Source organism: Mustelus asterias, unplaced genomic scaffold (genome assembly GCF_964213995.1).
Source record: "Mustelus asterias unplaced genomic scaffold, sMusAst1.hap1.1 HAP1_SCAFFOLD_301, whole genome shotgun sequence".
NCBI lineage: Eukaryota > Metazoa > Chordata > Chondrichthyes > Carcharhiniformes > Triakidae > Mustelus > Mustelus asterias.
In genome coordinates this window covers 158,423-176,233 of record NW_027590266.1, presented here as the reverse complement: position 1 = coordinate 176,233, position 17,811 = coordinate 158,423, and the positions used below count along the sequence as shown (strand labels likewise).

At 47.1% G+C, this 17,811-nt stretch overlaps 1 protein-coding gene across 1 annotated transcript; it reads left to right on the top strand.

The window, feature by feature from the left end:
- The first annotated feature begins 2,875 nt into the window (after positions 1-2,875).
- LOC144486236 (uncharacterized) lies at positions 2,876-17,035 on the top strand. Its single transcript, XM_078204304.1, has 3 exons — positions 2,876-2,987; positions 13,461-14,058; positions 15,611-17,035. Exon 3 carries the CDS (start codon positions 15,981-15,983, stop codon positions 16,650-16,652), a length of 672 nt encoding a protein of 223 aa, XP_078060430.1. The 5' UTR covers positions 2,876-2,987; positions 13,461-14,058; positions 15,611-15,980; the 3' UTR covers positions 16,653-17,035.
- The last annotated feature ends 776 nt before the right edge of the window (positions 17,036-17,811 follow it).

Genomic DNA, 17,811 nt, shown 5'->3' with positions numbered 1-17,811 from the left:
GAGCATCCGGAGGAAACCCACACAGACACAGGAAGAATGTGCAAACTCTACGCAGACATGACCGAAGCCGGGAATCGAACCTGGGTACCTGGGTGCTGTGAGGCAGCAGTGCTAACCACTGTGCCACTGTGCTGCCTCAAGGATGTGAGACCGACAGTATTTTTAAGTGTGTTACGGTGAGCGAGTATCTTAATGTTAGACCTGATTACTGCTGTCTGAGCAATAAGTCTGTGCATGCATTGAGCTGTGGTGAATAGGAGATATTATGTGAGGATACATTCACTGATCCTGACCATCTTGAACTAGCTCTGAGACAGCTCCAGACCCCAGGAATAGAAGGATAAGGGCAGCAGCTACATGGGAACACCACCACCTTTTGCCCAAAACCTTAAATCTATGTTTCCCAGATTTTGTATCATCAGCTAGTAGGAATAGCTTCCCTTTGGCGACCTTGTTCAAACCTGCGACAATCTTTTAAACCTTTGTTAAAAAGCCTCAAACCCTTTGCTTCATGGTGAACAATAGCTTCTCCAACCTAATGTGGTTGTGAGGAATCATTCTGGTAAATCTCTCTTCAGTGAACCTTCTGAAAGTGTGCTGACAAGAACTGGACTCAGTAATGTAGTTCTAGCCTCAGAGAGCTTTATTCAAGGTTTAACACAACTTCCCTGCCTTTGTGCCCATCTCAGTCCCAAATAGCCAATTCATTATTCTGTTAGTGTGCCTCCCAAATTCTAGACTCATGTTGTTGCGAGCCCCTCTAAGAGGCCAGTGTCCGCAGGGTCATGTGACCTGATCACCCAATGGGGCTGGAATGTGCGAATCCCAGGGCTGAACGCAAGCTTTTACCACCAGAACTGAACCTAGGGCTGAATGGAGAAGGCACATATTGAAGAACTCCATACATAGTTTGAGTTAGTTGATAAATAGTTATTGTTGTTAACTTCGTGTTTGCCAATCATTACAATTATCACATTGGCGACAAGGAAGATACAAGTGTCTGAAATCGCAGTCAGAAGTGTAAAGGGGACCTTGTTTGAAACAGTCCAGCATAATCCCACTCGGCTCCAACCTGCAAAGAGGATATCAGCAACAGGGGAGACCATGGCCTCGTGGTATTATCGCTAAACTATTAGTCCAGAAACTCAACTCATGTTCTGGGGGACCCAGGTTCAAATCCCACAACGAAACCATTGTCGATCATCAGAAAAATTAATCTGATTCACTAATCTCCTTTAGGGAAGGAAATCTGCCATCCTTACCTGGTCTGGCCTACATGTGACTCCAGAGCCACAGCAATGTGGTTGACTCACAACTGCCCTTCAAGGGCACCTAGGGATGGGCAATAAATGCTGGCCAGCCAGTGATGCCTACATCCTATGAATGATTAGAACATGCCTATTTTTGGCAAGTTAGAGCTATTTGGTACAAATTCTGAAGACTGGCTACAGTATGTGGAGCATTTGTAATTTTTTTCCAGGCTAATGCAATAGAGGAGAAAGATAAGAAAAAGGTTCTATTGCTTATTGCATGTGAGACCCAGACATATAATTTAATCATAAGTTTAACATCGCTGGATGCTCCTGATACCAAAGCTTTTGCCGAGCTAGTTAAGGGGCATTATTATCTAAACCCTCAGAGAGCCCCGGGAGAAACAATAGCAGCCTTTGAGATGGTAGAGGGTCGAAGGTGCAACACCTGCCCCTTTACCTCCTCCCTGCTCACCGTCCCAGGTACTAAACACCCCTTTCAGGTGAAGCAGCGTTTCAAATGCACCTCCTTCAATCTGGTCTATTGCATTCACTGCTCCCAGTGCGGTCTACTCTACATCGAAGACACCAAACGCAGACTGGGTGACCGCTTTGCTGAACACCTTTGGTCTGTGCGCAAGCAGGACCCAGACCTTCCTGTTGCTTGCCACTTCAACACACCACCCTGCTCTCCCGTCCACATGCCCATCCTTAGCCTTTTGTAATGTTCTAGTGAACCCCAATGCAAACTGGAGGAACACCACCTCATCTTCCGATTGGGCGCTCTGGACCGAACATTGAGTTCAATCACTTCAGAGGATGAACTCCCTCCTCCACTCTCACCCCATTTCCATTTATTTCATTTTGTTTCTTCTCATTCACCCATTTTTATCATCCTTATTTCTCATTTCCATTTTTCCACTTCTCCATTCCCGCTCTCCAGCTTGCGCCTTGTTTCTTGTTTTAATGATAGTCACTCTGATTCCTCATTAGTGGCCCTGACAATATCTCGATCTCACCTGTATGGGACTGGAAGCGCCCCTGTTGACAATTTCATGTTCCTGGTTTCATGTTCCCTGCCCTTCTCACAATGTAAAGATTATTTAGTGTGTTTAATGTTTGAATACACCCGGGTGGGAAACAAAGGATCGGAATCACGCCTCTTTGGACTCAGGGTGGACGGAGGGTGAGTGGGTATATCCTGGAAGTGACTGCTCTCTTTATACTAATGTCCCTGACCCTGGGATTGGGGATGATGTCACTGCTTGGGGAAATGGGGGTGTTGGGGTGGGTGGGGTGGGGGGATGTGCTGCCCCAGTCTGTTCCAGTGACTGAACAGCCTGACTGGAATTTTCTTACCAACACTGAGGTCAATTTATCCTCGAAAAGCCACTGAAGAATTTCATATCTGTGGATTCGCGGTATGGCAAATATGATAAACAGTTGAGATTAGTCAGACAGGTTGGGCTTGTTGGTTCTTCCTGTGTTGGTGTGCGTGTCCAAGTTTTCAATAGGATGCTTTGAGATCTGTGACATTATACACGGCTCGTGTTTTGGAACCAGTATCTCTGGAGATAAAACAGTGACGAGTAGGTTTATATCACACTTTCAGTTTTGAATCTCACACTCCGGGTATAAATAATCAGGAAAGGATAACACATCAAGCACTCTTCATCACCAACTCACTGGTGGAGGTAAAGTTGAAGAAGGAATTTAGTTCTCGATCAGCATTATGAGGTAAATATGGAATCCTATCTGTATTAGACTTTTAGAAATGTAAACAGTGAAACAGGAGCTTTTTTCTGAAATGCGATAGGATAAATTACGCAGTTGTTGAAACACGAGAGTGGAATTATCTGTCACAGTGAGACATCCAGATTAGTGTTAATACTGCACCGAGACTAATGATTGTCAGAAGTAATAAGACACAAAAGGCAAATCTATTAATAACATTGTATCAGGTAATATTTTAAATAAAATCAAGTTTAATTACCATTCAGACTTTACAGTAAATACAAAAATAAACTTCAATCCTAAACTGTCGCAATGTGGAATCAGGTATTCTGTAAGTGTCCTCAGGAAGATATTTGGGATCACGACTACCTGGAATTATTAACCAATGGAAAACTGATAGTTGCAGTTCATCCTGCTGAACAAACTAAACCATTCAGAGCTGTAACTCAGAGCAACAGACATTAAACTACAGGATTCAATTGACCACCTTGAACCTGAATTTGGTTCCAGGGGTAACTCAGCTGGGCAGCAGGTGATGGTGTTAAAAACCGCCTGGTGTGGAGAGCAAAGAGATCTAGGGGTACAGGTTCATAGCTCCTTGAAAGTGGCGTCACAGGTGGACAGAGTGGTGAAGAAGGCATTCGGCATGGCTTGGTTTCATTGGTCAGAACATTGAATACAGGAGTTGGGACATCTTGTTGAAGTTGTACAAGACATTGGTAAGGCCACACGTGGAATACTGTGTACAGTTCTGGTCACCCTATTATCGAAAGGACATTACCAAACTAGAAAGAGTGCAGAAAAGGTTTACTAGGATGCTACCAGGACTTGATAGCTTGAGTTATAAGGAACGGCTGGATAGACTGGGACTTTTTTCTCTGGAGCGTAGAAGGCTTATGGGTGATCTTACAGAGGTCCATAAAAGAATGAGGGGCATAGATCAGCTAGACAGTCAATATCTTTTTCCAAAGTTAGGGGAGTCTAAAACTAGAGGGCATAGGTTTAAGGTGAGAAGGGAGAGATACAAAAGGGTCCAGAGGGACAGTTTTTTCACACAGAGGGTGGTGAGTGTCTGGAACAAGCTGCCAGACGTAGTAGTAGATGCGGGTACAATTTTGTCCTTCAAAAAGCACTTAGACAGTTACATGAGTAAAATAGGTATAGAAGGATATGGGCCAAACGTGGACAATTGGGACTAGCTTAGTCGTTAAAGAGACATGGACAAGTTGGGCCAAAGGGCCTGTTTCCATGTTGTAAACCTTTGTGGCTCTATGACTCTACTGCTGCCTATTTCTGTGACTCTGCTGCTGTAGAGTCCTGCTCTCTGCTCCAATGTCTGTTCTGCTGCTTCAATCTCCTTGTCTTCCATTCTCCTCTCATTAGCAGGGGCAATAAATATTATTAACTTGTGCAACAAATACCCTTTAAAAATACAAAGTCTTTTTTTCCCTAATCCCCTGGCATATGTCTGAGAGTGTTTGAGGATAATTAAATGAAGTAGACTTGTATTAATGTCGCATGTTTCACATCTAAAGCGGGTTACAACCTGCAAAGTGTGTTTTGATGTCTCCATCACTGTGAAATTGTAGGAAGCACAGGTGACAGGTTACACATAGCAAGCTGCACAACGTGATAATGACTGGGTGATCTTTTTTAGTGATGTTGATGAAGGGATAAATATTTGTCAGGATAACAGAAAATATTCATCTCAGAGGTTAGAGGGAGCCTTGTTTAAATGACACACCCAAAAAGATGCTGCCTCAAACCATGTAACACCTCCCTCAATGTAGCACAGCAGTTTAAAATGCCAGAGTCTCAGGAGTGAGACAAACTCACAACCTTCTGACTCAGGTGAGACATGCAAGCTCATGAAGGCTGATAATGACTGGGATCAGTTGAGTAAAGTTGGAAATATCATTGTCTCCATGGTGCTGTGATAGGGGCTTTGAATAATTCTATGAATATTGTACAGTTCTGTTTTGCGATTTATTGTTGGATTTAGAACAGTTTCTAATGCTCAGGGAAGATTGCATGAGATTCAGTTAAAGTAAGTGGTTGAGAAATATCAGAATGTTCCCAGCCACATACCTTGGAGAACAGAAATTGTTTCTATGTTAACGATGATTTACTCCATTTCTGGCATCCTATGCATCTACTGCCTAGCTGTTCAGCTAGTTCAGATAGTTCCTCCCTAATCCATAACCCCCACCATGTGCACCAGACCTCCCCACCCTCTCTCCTCCTTATGCTATCAGCAGCAGCAGAATTTTGCACAACCACTCTCTGTAATCTCATGGCCTGGCATATCTTCCATCCTACCATTAGCAACAAACCAGGTGATTAACCTTGGTTCAATGGAGTGTGGACATGCCAGGAGCAGCATCAGGCATACCTACAAATGAGGTGTCATCCTGATAAAGTTACAACACAGGACTACTTGCATGCCAAACAGCATAAGCAACAAGTAACAGACGGAACTGAGTGATTCCACACCCAATGGATCAGATATAAGTTCTGCAGCCTTGCCACATCCTGCCCTCAATTGTGGTGGACAATTAAACAATTCACTGGAGGAGGAGGCTCCACAAATATCTCCATCCTCCATGATGAAGGAGCCCAGCACATCAGTGCAAAAGATAAGGCTGAAGCATTCTCAACAATCTTCAGCCAGAATTGCCATGTGGATAATCTATCTCGGCCTCCTCCAGAGGTCCCCTGCATCACAGATGTCAGTCTTCAGCCAATTCGATTCACTGCACGTGATATCAGGAAATGGTTGGAGACACTGGATATGTCAAATGTTACGTGTCCTGACATTATTCTGATACTGAACACTTGTGCTCCAGAACTTGCCATGCCCCTAACCAAGCTGTTCCAGTACAGCATCTACTGGGCAATGTAGAAAATTACCCAACTATGTCTATACTCAAGAAACAGGACAAATCCAACCAAGCCGATTACCGCCCCATCAGTCTACTCTCAATCATTGGTAAAGTGATGGAAGCGGTTATCAACCGGCACTTGCTTAAGAAAACCTCCTCAGTGACACCCAGTTTGGGTTTTACCTGGGGTGACTCAGCTCCTGACCTCATTACAGTCTTGGTTCAAACATGGACAAAACAGCTGAATTCCAGAGATGAGGTGAGAGTGACTGCCCTTGACATGAAGACAGCATTTGACCGCGTATAGCATCAAGGAGCCCTAGCAAAACTGGAGTCAATGGGAATCAGGAAAACACTCCACAGGTTGGAGTCATACCTGGCACAAAGGAAGATGATTGTAGTGGTTGGAGATTAATCATCTTGGTTCCAGGACATCACTGCAGGAGTTCCTCAGTAATGTCCCAGGAACAACCACCCTCAGCTGTTTCATCAGTCATCTTCCTTCAATCATAAAATCAGATGATTGCACAACGTTCAGCACCATTTGCAACTCCTCACATACTGAAGCAGTCCATGTTCAAATGCAACAAGATCTGGACACTAACCAGGCTTGGGCTGACAATTGGCAAGTAACATTCATGCTACACATGTGCTAGACAGACCATCTCCAACAACAGAGTCTAACCATCGCTGCCTGGAATTCAATGGTATTACCATTGCTGAATCCCCCACTATCAACATCCTGGGGATTACCATTGACCAGAAACTGAATTGGACTAGCCATATAAATTCCATGACTATAACAACACGTCAGAGGCTTGGAATCTTGCCTTAACTTAACTCCTGACTCCCCAAAGCCTGTCCACCATCTGCAAGGCAGAAGTGTGATAGATGAGTGTGGCTCCAACGACACTCGAGAAGCTCATCACCAGCCAGGACAATGCATCTGTTTGATTCCACAAACATTCACTCCCTCCACCATTGTAACAGCAGTGCGTGCCATCTACAAGATGCATTGCAGGAACTCACCAAGGTTCATTAGGCAGCCCCTTCCAAACCCATGACTACTACAATCTAGAAGGACAAAGGCAGCAGTCACATAGGAACACCATCAACTGCAAGTTCCCCTCCAACTCACTCGCCATCCTGACTTGGAAATATATCGCCGTTCCTTCACTGTCGTTGAGTCAAAATCCTGGATTTACCAACTTCACAGGTGGAGTGTGCCCACATCTCCAAGATCGCATTGCTTCAAGAAAGCAGCTCACTGCAAACTTCTCAAGGGCATCCAGGGCTGGGCAACAAATTCTGGTCTGGCAGCTATGCCCACATCCCTTAAATGAACAAAGGAAAAAACCCACCCCTTTAACTAAGCTCTTAGTCGCATATCCTAATATCTTGTTCTGAGATGTTTTGTCAAATTTTGTTTGCAAGCACTACTGGGGCTCTTGTTAAAGGAGCTAGATAAATGTGGGTTGTTGTTGTAAACTCTCAATGTGTGCTGCTGTGGATTAAGGTGTTGTTCAAACTGTGAAATATTAATCACTACAGCTTTTTTTTATCCGAATGCCTTTACAAGCTGAAATCTGACCCTTAAACCAAACATCCCGGAAGCCCAGGAAACAAAAACACATTTTGGTTTCCAGTGGGTCAGTTGATTATCCAACCCTGTAATGGCTTCTTTGTCTCTCGTGACCTCCTGCCTATTATCATTTCAGCCCAATACTCTTTCTGAATGTCAGTCTCCAGAGACAAGCAGCAACATTTGGGAGTGCTGGTCACAGAATCAACAATGTTCCTTTCCATCATTGGGGTAGAAATTAGCCTGGAAATAGTTTGGCCTTCTCACTGTATCCTCCAGATTCCACAGACACTGTCCGAACTAAATCCTCTACAGCAGACCCTCTCCAATGCGGTAGAAAAAACGCACTGACAATATTCATCGAATCATAGAATCCTACAGTACAGAAGGAGACCATTCAGCCCATCGAGTCTGCACCGACCACAATACCACCCAGGCCCTATCCCCGTAACCCCATATATTTACCCTAGCTAGTTCCCCTAAGGGTCAATTTAGCATGGCCAATCCACCTAACCCGCTTAACATCTTTGGACTGTGGGAGGAAACCGGAGCACCCGAAGGAAACCCACACAGACACAGGGAGAATGTTCAGACTCCGCACACACAGGGAGAATGTTCAGACTCTGCACAGACAGTGACCCAAGCTGGGAATTGAATCCGGATCCCTGGCGCTGTGAGGCAGCAGTGCTAACCACTGTGCCACCCATAGATATTATAGAGCAAAAATCTGAAAATTTGATAAAACTGTACAGAATGAATTGAACAAAGCAGCAGATGGATAACGGTAATGAATTGCTCCATTGTTCATTGGTCCTTTGAAAGCCATTTCCTGCTGCCAATCTAATAGTAGTCCTTTGATAATCTTTATAATGAAATGGAAACACCTGATTTACATAACCAGGAAAATATTATCATGTTCATTTCCAGTTCAGACAAATTTGAGCGGCAGAATCGTAGGATTTCCCCGTCTGCAGCCTTGCTGTTCTCCACATTTTCCCATCCTCCCTGTGACAGTACCTGCCAATGACAGACCCGGAATATCCCGCACTTGATCAAACTCCGGCCTGATTCGCACTGGTCTTATGGACGCTGTAAATCAGCAATGGCACTGTAGGCACCTCCCCATTGCGATCTGTCTGACAACTCTCTATCTAATCCTGGACTGTCAAATGCTTCGGGGTGATTCTGAGTGAGGGGTGTTCAGTCACAGTCCCATTGATGGAGCTTCACATCATTGCCTCTTCTGTCAAACCCAGGCCAAATGTCTGAACATGTGGGTTCTCTCATTCTGAGCAGGATTACTATTGCAATAATACATCAGGGTGAAACTATAGCCCACAGGAGTTTTATCTGAGCCACATTCCGTGTTTCACCTGGTTTCTGAGTCTGAAATGGTGCCTACGTGAATTGTACCTCTTACGCATTCCAGATACCAGCTTTATGACCTCATCTAGCCCCTCCCTAACTCTGTGACCTCATCAACCCCCCCTCCCCCACTCTGTGACCTCATCAACCCCCCCTCCCCCACTCTGTGACCTCATCAAACCCCCTCCTCCACTCTGTGGCCTCATCAGCCCCCCTCCCCTACTCTGTGACCTCATCAGCCCCCCTCCCCCACTCTGTGACCTCATCAATCCCCCTCCCCCACTCTGTGATCTCATCAAGCTCTGCTCCCCCACTTTGTGACCCTATCAATCCCCCTCCCCCACTCTGTGACCTCATCAACCTCCTTCCCCATTCAGCGACCTTATTAACACCCCTGACTCCATGACCTCATTAATACCCTCGACTCTATAACCTCATCAACACGCCCTAGTTCACAATTTCCCCTCCCCTCTCCATGACCACATACCCCCCTCCTCTCTGCGACCTCATCAACAGCCCCCCAACAACTACTCCATGACTGCACCAGCTCCCCAGTCCCTACCCCATGAATTTACTAAGATTGCGACCTCAAATCAGCCACCCAACTCACTGCTGGTACCCTCTAAGATGCAACTAGTAATGTTTTGTGCAATGGAGAAAGGCCTTTGATAATAACATCATGAGCAGGAGGGAACTAAAGGCTCTCATACAGAGAAAATGCCACCAACATGCGATTGAGACACCAACCATGTCACATTCGGCTGTCGGCCTCGGATGTGTGCGGTTCCCTGTGGTGAGAAAACCACTCATAGAATCATAGAATCCCCACAGTGCAGAAGGAGGCCATTCGGCCCATCGAGTCTGCACCAATAACAATCCCACCCAGGCCCTATCCCCATAACCCTACATATTTACCCTGCTAATCCCCTAACACTAGGGTCAATTTAGCCTGGCCAATCAATCTATCCCACACATCTTTAGACTGTGGGAGGAAACTGGAGCACCCGGAGGAAACTCAAGCAGACACGGGGAGAATGTACAAATTCCACACAGATAGTGACCCGAGGCTGGAATTAAACCCGGGTTCCTGGCGCTTGTGAGGCAGCAGCGCTAACCACTGTGCCACCGTCCGGCCCCGAACTCCATTAACATGTTTAACTCAAGCTCCCAAGGTGTAACTGGGAACTTGATTTACAATTCATTGTTGCTGCACAGATTTCCCAGGATCGAGAAACATAACAATAAAATGGAGGTGGGAACTGGCAGCTCCACAAGCTAAGTATCTTTTTCAGCACTCCTTGTGGGCCAGGAGCGGCAGAGATGCTCCTCCCAGGCCTAATAAGAAAGTGTTTGGCCAGTCTTGTCTTGATTGTTGACCACACTCCCCATCACAGCCTCTCTGTCTTCTCAGCATCACTGCCTCTGCACCTCCCTGTAAATACTGAGACCCCGTGGACTGAGGAGAGGGGCCTCAATTGCCACACGGTGCAAGCTATGTACGACTTTCTGAACATGTGGGAACCCAGCATTACAGCAAATCCGATAGCCCTCTCATTCTGGCTAACCTGATCAGGTGCAAAATGGACATTCATGGGCAAAGCTGACATCAGCCAGCTGGGAAATGCATTTGTGCGCATTCGATTGTGAAATGTTGCAGATGTCATCGGGAAGGAGCTGGAGATAAAGAATTTCAGGGTCGTGTTCTAAGGTTTCTGTTCAATAGTTTTCACAAAGAAGTTCAGAGGCTTGTAAGATCGATCAGTGGTGTATATTATAGTCTCTACAGTTACATGGGTAAGATTGGTATAGATATAGGCCAAATACGGACAATTGGGACTAGCCTATTGGCAAAACCTGACCAGCATGGACAAGTTGGGCCAAAGATACTGTTTCCATGCTGTAAACCTCCATGACTCTATAGGTAATACATAATTATAAAGGGATATGTACAAAGTGTATCCCAGAGTACGAGCTAATTCCATGCTGACTGCTACACAAGTCTCCGTCATGTCTGTCCCATGTTGATTATCATGTGACTCTCTACCTCATACTGTGGGCGCTTCTGTTCTCCAATCCCACATTAACCCTTGCGATGCCGAACTCTGTCACGGACTGTGAGCGGTAAAGGCATTGCATGGCCACCTGATCCAGTGGGAAAAGGCCACAAATGTCAATAAGAATCCACTGAGAATTCCTGAGCCTCCTGTACTACTGCTCCTCGGTAATGTCCAGGACACTGATCCTCTCTCTGCTGCAAAGACCTGTGTCGTGGTGGTGTTGGGTGGGGGGGGGAGGGAGCAATATATGGCTGAGGAGAAGATAGCTGCTGCTCTTCATGTCAATCGGGCTGGTGTTGTTGCTGCTGCTCCAACCCAGAGTCCAAGATGGGGGCTGAACAAACATCTCCCATGCTGCAGTGAAGACTGACCGCACAAAATGCAGACTAAAGTGAGGAAAGTCTAAAGTAGCAGAAATGTCCTCAAAGTGCTGCAAATTACCAGCAAATAGTGAACATAAGCACTCAGCCAAGGTTCTGTGCACAAAATCCGTTCATTGAGGGAAAGAGAGAACTGCTTGCAACATTATGTAAAGGCTTTCGGGTCTCAGTTAACTGTCCGATCAAACTCACCCCTCCCAGCCCCTCTTGTGCGCTTGCCTTATTGACATTGAGCTTCGCACAGCTCAGGGAATCCTGCTAAAGGCAGGATACAGGGCTATATCTACAGTCACCTGATCTTCGTCATCATGCAGTCACTGACCTAACTGCTGCATTGGGCTGTCCCACAAGCCTCCAGAGCAGCACTGGTTAAATGTGGGAGGCGATCAGCTTTGTCAGAGTTATAACACATCAGCATATTTGAATCTTTAACCAACCACACGCACTCACATCGCCAGCTTTGCAGCTATAAATTCTGCCCGTTGTCTGATTTCATCGGAGGCAAATTCCCTGAACTAGTTTAGGGAGTCTTCAGACACGGCCTGCCAATGTGCGACTAATGTGGCTGACAAAAATTCAGCAGAACATCTTAATCAAGGGAGTGGTCAAAACTGCTTCTCTTACAATTCATAACACATCATTAAACAGAAGCCTTACAACACAGCCCTGAATTTCTTTATCTCCAGCTCCTTCCCAATGACATCTGCAACATTTCACTATCTAATGCGCACAAACGCATTTCCCAGTTGACTGATGTTACGTTTGCTGATGAATGTCCACTTTGCACTATTAGTGAGTTCTCGACAAAGTGGCAATTAGACTCAGGAACCCAATGTCACAGTACAAAAGGTAAAAATTTATTAAAGACCAGTGACAATGGGAGAAGTTAGCCTGATGATCACAGATACAGAAGACCTGGACTTCTCGAACAAGTTCTGAAGTTATCAGTAAAAATCGGAACAGTTATACATTTTCTTTATCAGATTTCCTGCCTTCCATTAGTTTAAAATTAATTTCATTTTGTATACACACATCAATACAAATCTCTGACAAGTACCTCAGCCAATGGCATTGAAATGTCCAGCATAATGGCACCTCATTAGTCCATTCAATCCGGATGTTAACTGCCTTCCTGGCTGAAGCTACTTCCCTGTTGCCAGGTTATGCTAGATGCTACGGTAAAGGTTAAAGTGGATGTTCCCACCGGCTCACTGCCAAACTGAATGGACATGTGCTCCTGCAGCCAGGGGCATACCTAATCTGTGCCTGGGAATGACTGAACTGATTCATTATTGTTGCAATGTGTGTTCCCTCACCAGAAACATTCTGATATGAATTCAGCTAACTAAAGGGATCCCAGGCCTTTGGCTCTGAACTATTCACCTTTCCTATTATGCCTTTCGGTAACTTGCTTTGGCCAAAGTGAACAATGATTCATACAATACTTAAAATATATCTAAAATATCATCATAGATGTTTTAAAATCACAGTCATTTGTTTAATTCTTTTATTGCATTCACATATGTGTAAGATATTCTCTTGTTTTAAGAATCGTTTAACTCTTTACTGTTAGCTCTGTCAGTGCCTTATGTGTACTGTCTAAAAACTAAGAAAAAAATAAAATAATCACTTTCAGCACCTGATCAGGTTGGCCAGAATGACGGGCTATTAGATTTGAGGCAATGCTGGATTCCCACAAGTTAACAAAGTAATAGCTTGCACCCGTGTGGCAATTAAGGCCCCTCTCCTCACTCCACAAAGTCTCAATATTCACACGGAGATGCAGAGGCAGTGATGGCGAGGGGACAGAGATATCCCTAGTATATTATCAAATGCAAATCAAACCCATGGTTAGAATTCATCCAATGATCAACTATGCAGTTTAGATGGATTATGAAATATTTTCTTCTCTTGCATTAATGCACAGAGGATATATTCACAGTGGAGTTTGATTTGGGAAGATGGTTAGGTGGCCACCAGGTAGTACATCAACCAGCAGACAGGAGACAAGTGTAAGAACAGACGAAGTTATGAAGTAAATCCCTTCACTTTGCTGGGAGATTTTGCTGAGCTAATCACTGTGGGACCAGAGGTTTCAGGGACATTGAGTCGTGGAGTCAGGAGCAGCTCTTAGATAATAAAACTGGATGGAGGAGCTGGGAAATGGGTCAGTCTGAGATGGATTTTGATGATTTTTGTTTCTCTTGCAGTGATCAAGAGAAGGATTTGTTGAAAGTGAAGCTCGATCAGCTTCAATGTCACTTCACGTGGGGGCCACAGAAAGAAAACATTGACTTGGATGATTTGCAGCAAAGATTAGAAGATTCAATTCAGGCTGGTGTGAAATATCGAGCCACGTCTTACAACCAACTCGCTTTTGTAAACTGTCTGCAAGGAAACTGTAAGGAGGCGATTCAAAACTTACAGGAAGCTGAAAAGATTCTGAGGGAGAATCACGAAGATGAATTTGAAAAAAGAATCATCGTCACCTATGGAAACCGTGCCTGGGTCAATTATCACAGGGGACAACTGACAGAGGCTCAGTCCTACCTCGACAAACTGGAGAGGATCTGTCAACAGAATTCCCACTCACCTGAAGAAGGAGCTTAAGGCTCTGAAAGCTTGTGGCTTTTGCTACCAAATAAACCTGTTGGACTTTAACCTGGTGTTGTTAAACTTCTTACTGTGTTTACCCCAGTCCAACGCCGGCATCACCACATCATGGCCTCAGTTAGTGCCAGGGCACTGGCCCCCAGAACAGGGAAGCAGTGCCGCAAGAAGGTCAATGACCTCATCCGGGCAGCAAGGGTGAGTGCTGAACCCCATCTTGCATCTTCCCCCAAATCTCCCCCAGATCCTCCCATCCCCAGCACCCTGCGTGCTTCCAGCTCCTGACCCCCAAGCACCTCCTTCCTATCCCCCCCAAGAGCCCCACTGTGTTTTCCCTCCAAGGGCCACCATGTGACTAAGGAGTCACGCCATCAGTTCTTTCATGGCTCCTTCTGTCTCCACAAGAGAAGACCGACCATAACACCCGAGAAAGGGCGAAGAGAGTGGGTGGTGAGCCAGACCTCCGGGTCCTCACCCCCTTTGAGGAGTGGGCGCTGGAGCTCTCAAGGGAAGGGGAGATGCAGGTTGTCAGCAACAGCATTGTTGGCCTGGAGTTAAGAAATGACCACCTATCAATCCTCCACTCACTTTGAGACAACTTCTAGGGGGCATGGGTTTCAGGTGCGAGGGGCAAGGTTTAAAGGTGATGTACGAGGCATGTTTATTTGCAGAGAGAAGCTAGTGGGTGCCAGGGGAGGTCATGGATGCAGATACAATAGTAACAAAGAGAACAAAGAACAAAGAACAGTACAGCACAGGAAACAGGCCCTTCGGCCCTCCAAGCCTGTGCCGCTCTTTGGTCCAACTAGACCAATCGTTTGTATCCCTCCATTCCCAGGCTGCTCATGTGACTATCCAGGTAAGTCTTAAACGATGTCAGCGTGCCTGCCTCCACCACCCTACTTGGCAGCGCATTCCAGGCCCCCACCACCCTCTGTGTAAAAAACATCCCTCTAATATCTGAGTTATACTTCGCCCCTCTCACCTTGAGCCCGTGACCCCTCGTGAACGTCACTTCTGATCTGGGAAAAAGCTTCCCACCGTTCACCCTATCCATCCCCTTCATAATCTTGTACATCTCTATTAGATCTCCCCTCATTCTCCGTCTTTCCAGGGAGAACAACCCCAGTTTACCCAATCTCTCCTCATAGCTAAGACCCTCCATACCAGGCAACATCCTGGTAAACCTTCTCTGCACTCTCTCTAACGCCTCCACGTCCTTCTGGTAGTGCGGCGACCAGAACTGGACGCAGTACTCCAAATGTGGCCTAACCAGCGTTCTATACAGCTGCATCATCAGACTCCAGCTTTTATACTCTATACCCTGTCCTATAAAGACAAGCATACCATATGCCTTCTTCACCACCTTCTCCACCTGTGTTGCCACCTTCAAGGATTTGTGGACTTGCACACCTAGGTCCCTCTGTGTTTCTATACTCCTGATGACTCTGCCATTTATTGTATAACTCCTCCCTACATTATTTCTTCCAAAATGCATCACCTTTAAGGGGCATCTTTACAGCTACGCGAATGGGATAGGAATAGAGCCATATGGTCCTCGGAAGGATAGGGGGTAACAGATCAGATGGACAGCCTGATTTCGACAGGCTTGGAGGGCCGAAGGGCCTGTCCCTGTGATGTAATCTTATTTGTGCTTTGTTTTATGCTCAATGGAGAAATGTGAATCAAGTTTTTTGCATTGAGGATTCCTCTTCCTCCCTTGCACTTAACCTTGTGTCCTGTGTTGCAGGGACAGATCCGGGCGTCCCGGGACCTTCTGGCATCATGGCCCGTACTGCAGCTCCCGCCCATCCGGCTCCAGACAGCTCGGTCGAGTCCTCGGAGGATATGGGTGAAGGGACCTCCGAGGGTGGCACCGTTTATCCATCAGCTTCCATCTCACAGTTGACCATCCCAAATACTGACACGTCGGTGGGTCCAGTTAGTGCTGAGGCTTCTGGGTCACTCTCTGGTGAGCACGACACATCTGTTGATGTACATCGGGTGGAGGAGGAAACGTCCAAGGCCTCTGGCATGTGAGGGCCTGCCGGATTCAGGACTCAGTTGGTCCCAGGCTACATGCTGGGCCTCTGAGATCACTTTTCCCTCAGCTGCTGGAGATGCAGCAACAGAGCCAGGGAATGCAGGAGGGCCTGATGGCCACACTGGACCAATTGCGAGGCTGTTGGGAGGAGTCCCAAAGCTTTCAGGTGGACCAGCTATTGCCTGTCTTTCGTGCTTCTCAGGCCAACACTGCAAGGGTGGCATCTGCAGTGGAAAACCTGGGGCAGGGGATCCTCACCATGAGTGGCAGGCGCCAAGCGATGGCCGAGTTCCAGAGGGCCACGGCTGAGGGACTGAACAGGATTCTCAAGGTTCTGCGGCCCATGGCTGAGAGGCTCGAGAGCTTCCAAGAGACCCAGCGGGACAGCGCTGAGACACAGCGAGCTACGGCAGCAGCCCTTGAGAACGTGGCCCAGTCTCAGAGCGTCATGGCTGAGGGGCTGCAGAGTGTGGGCCAGTCTCAGAGGGCACTTGCTGAGTCCATTGACAGGTGGCCCCCGATTCAGATGGCCTTCACAGAGGGCTTGACCACCATGGGTAGGACGCAGGTGGTCCTCCAGGACTGGCAAGGCCAGGTGACTCCGAAGATTCTGGAGCTCACTGCAGAAGCACCGTTGTCCCATGGAATGACCCAGGGGCCCACAGGAACCCCAAGGGAGGAGGAAGGGCTCGAGCCCATGCCCAGGGCCTTCCAGCCAGGAGACTGTGGCTGTGGCTACACCTTCTGACTCCTCCCTTCCTGACACCAGGGTATCTCAGGGGCAGCGGGATGAACAGGGTGTCATGGAAACTTCACAGACACCTGGAAGCCGGCCAGGGCCTTCAAGGTCCAGGGCCTCCAGAGGACGCCCACTACGTGCATCACAGGCCACGGGGCGAGGTAGGCAGCTGGCCCCCTCCACCTCCGATGTACATTCTGGGGAGTCACTGAGATGTAATGGTTGGCCATGTAAGGTTAGGAAGTTATAGTTGCACTGAGATGGCACGGGTGACGGGCTGCACTAGTTAGATAGATCTTTAAGCATCTTAACGTTTTCCATTCACACGTTTTTATATTAGAGCTTATTATTTAAACACCTTTATTGTAATCATTAAATGTTTTTCGCCATCCACCCATGACTAATTTGTCTCGAATAAGAATCCTCCTCCATTGATGATCGCCGGAGGGATGCTTCATGTTGATGTCAGTTGGGGAGGCCCCTCAATGCTGTGTCCCTGAGAAAAGGAAGCCATTGGTCCCCCAGAACCCACAAACGATTCCCTCCCGTCCCCCACCACCACCCACCCCAGGGCCCTGTATGGGGCTTTCAGATCTCTTACCCACTACACAGATGTGGGCCCAGGTGCCAGCGTCCATGCGGAGCTCAGGTAGGAGTCAGACTAGTTTGCACCAGGGCACCATCATAATGGTGTTTAGCGAGTCGTCATCACCCTCCTGCCTGCCAAAGAAACTCACGAACACTGAGTACCCAGGCCCACCACTCTGGTGTGACAATGTTGCAGGAGATAGAAGGACTTTGGCGGGGAGGAATGGAACCTACAGACACAGTCCCCCAGTAACTGAACCGCCTGGTGATCAGGGCCTCCCTTGCTGCCCTCGATGCCTCATTTGAGCTGCCAGCCCTCCAGTGCCAGGTTGGTGTTCCTCGGCCTGCTCTTCCTCTTCTTCCTCCTCCTCTTCTTCCTCCTCCTCTTCTTCCTCCTCCTCTTCTTCCTCCTCCTCTTCTTCCTCCTCCTCCTGCTGGTCATCCTCCCCAGCGACACCCGGCTGGTCAGCCTCCACGCCCTCCTCCACCAAGAGGTCACCTTTCTGCAGAGCCAGATTGTGCAAGGCACAGCACACCACCACAACGCAGGAAGAGATCACTGGGCTGTATTGTCGGGCCC

What these genes read in the sequence shown, in the direction of transcription:
- LOC144486236 (XM_078204304.1), top strand. Translation starts at nt 15,981, where the DNA reads ATGCAGCAACAGAGCCAGGGAATGCAGGAGGGCCTGATGGCCACACTG.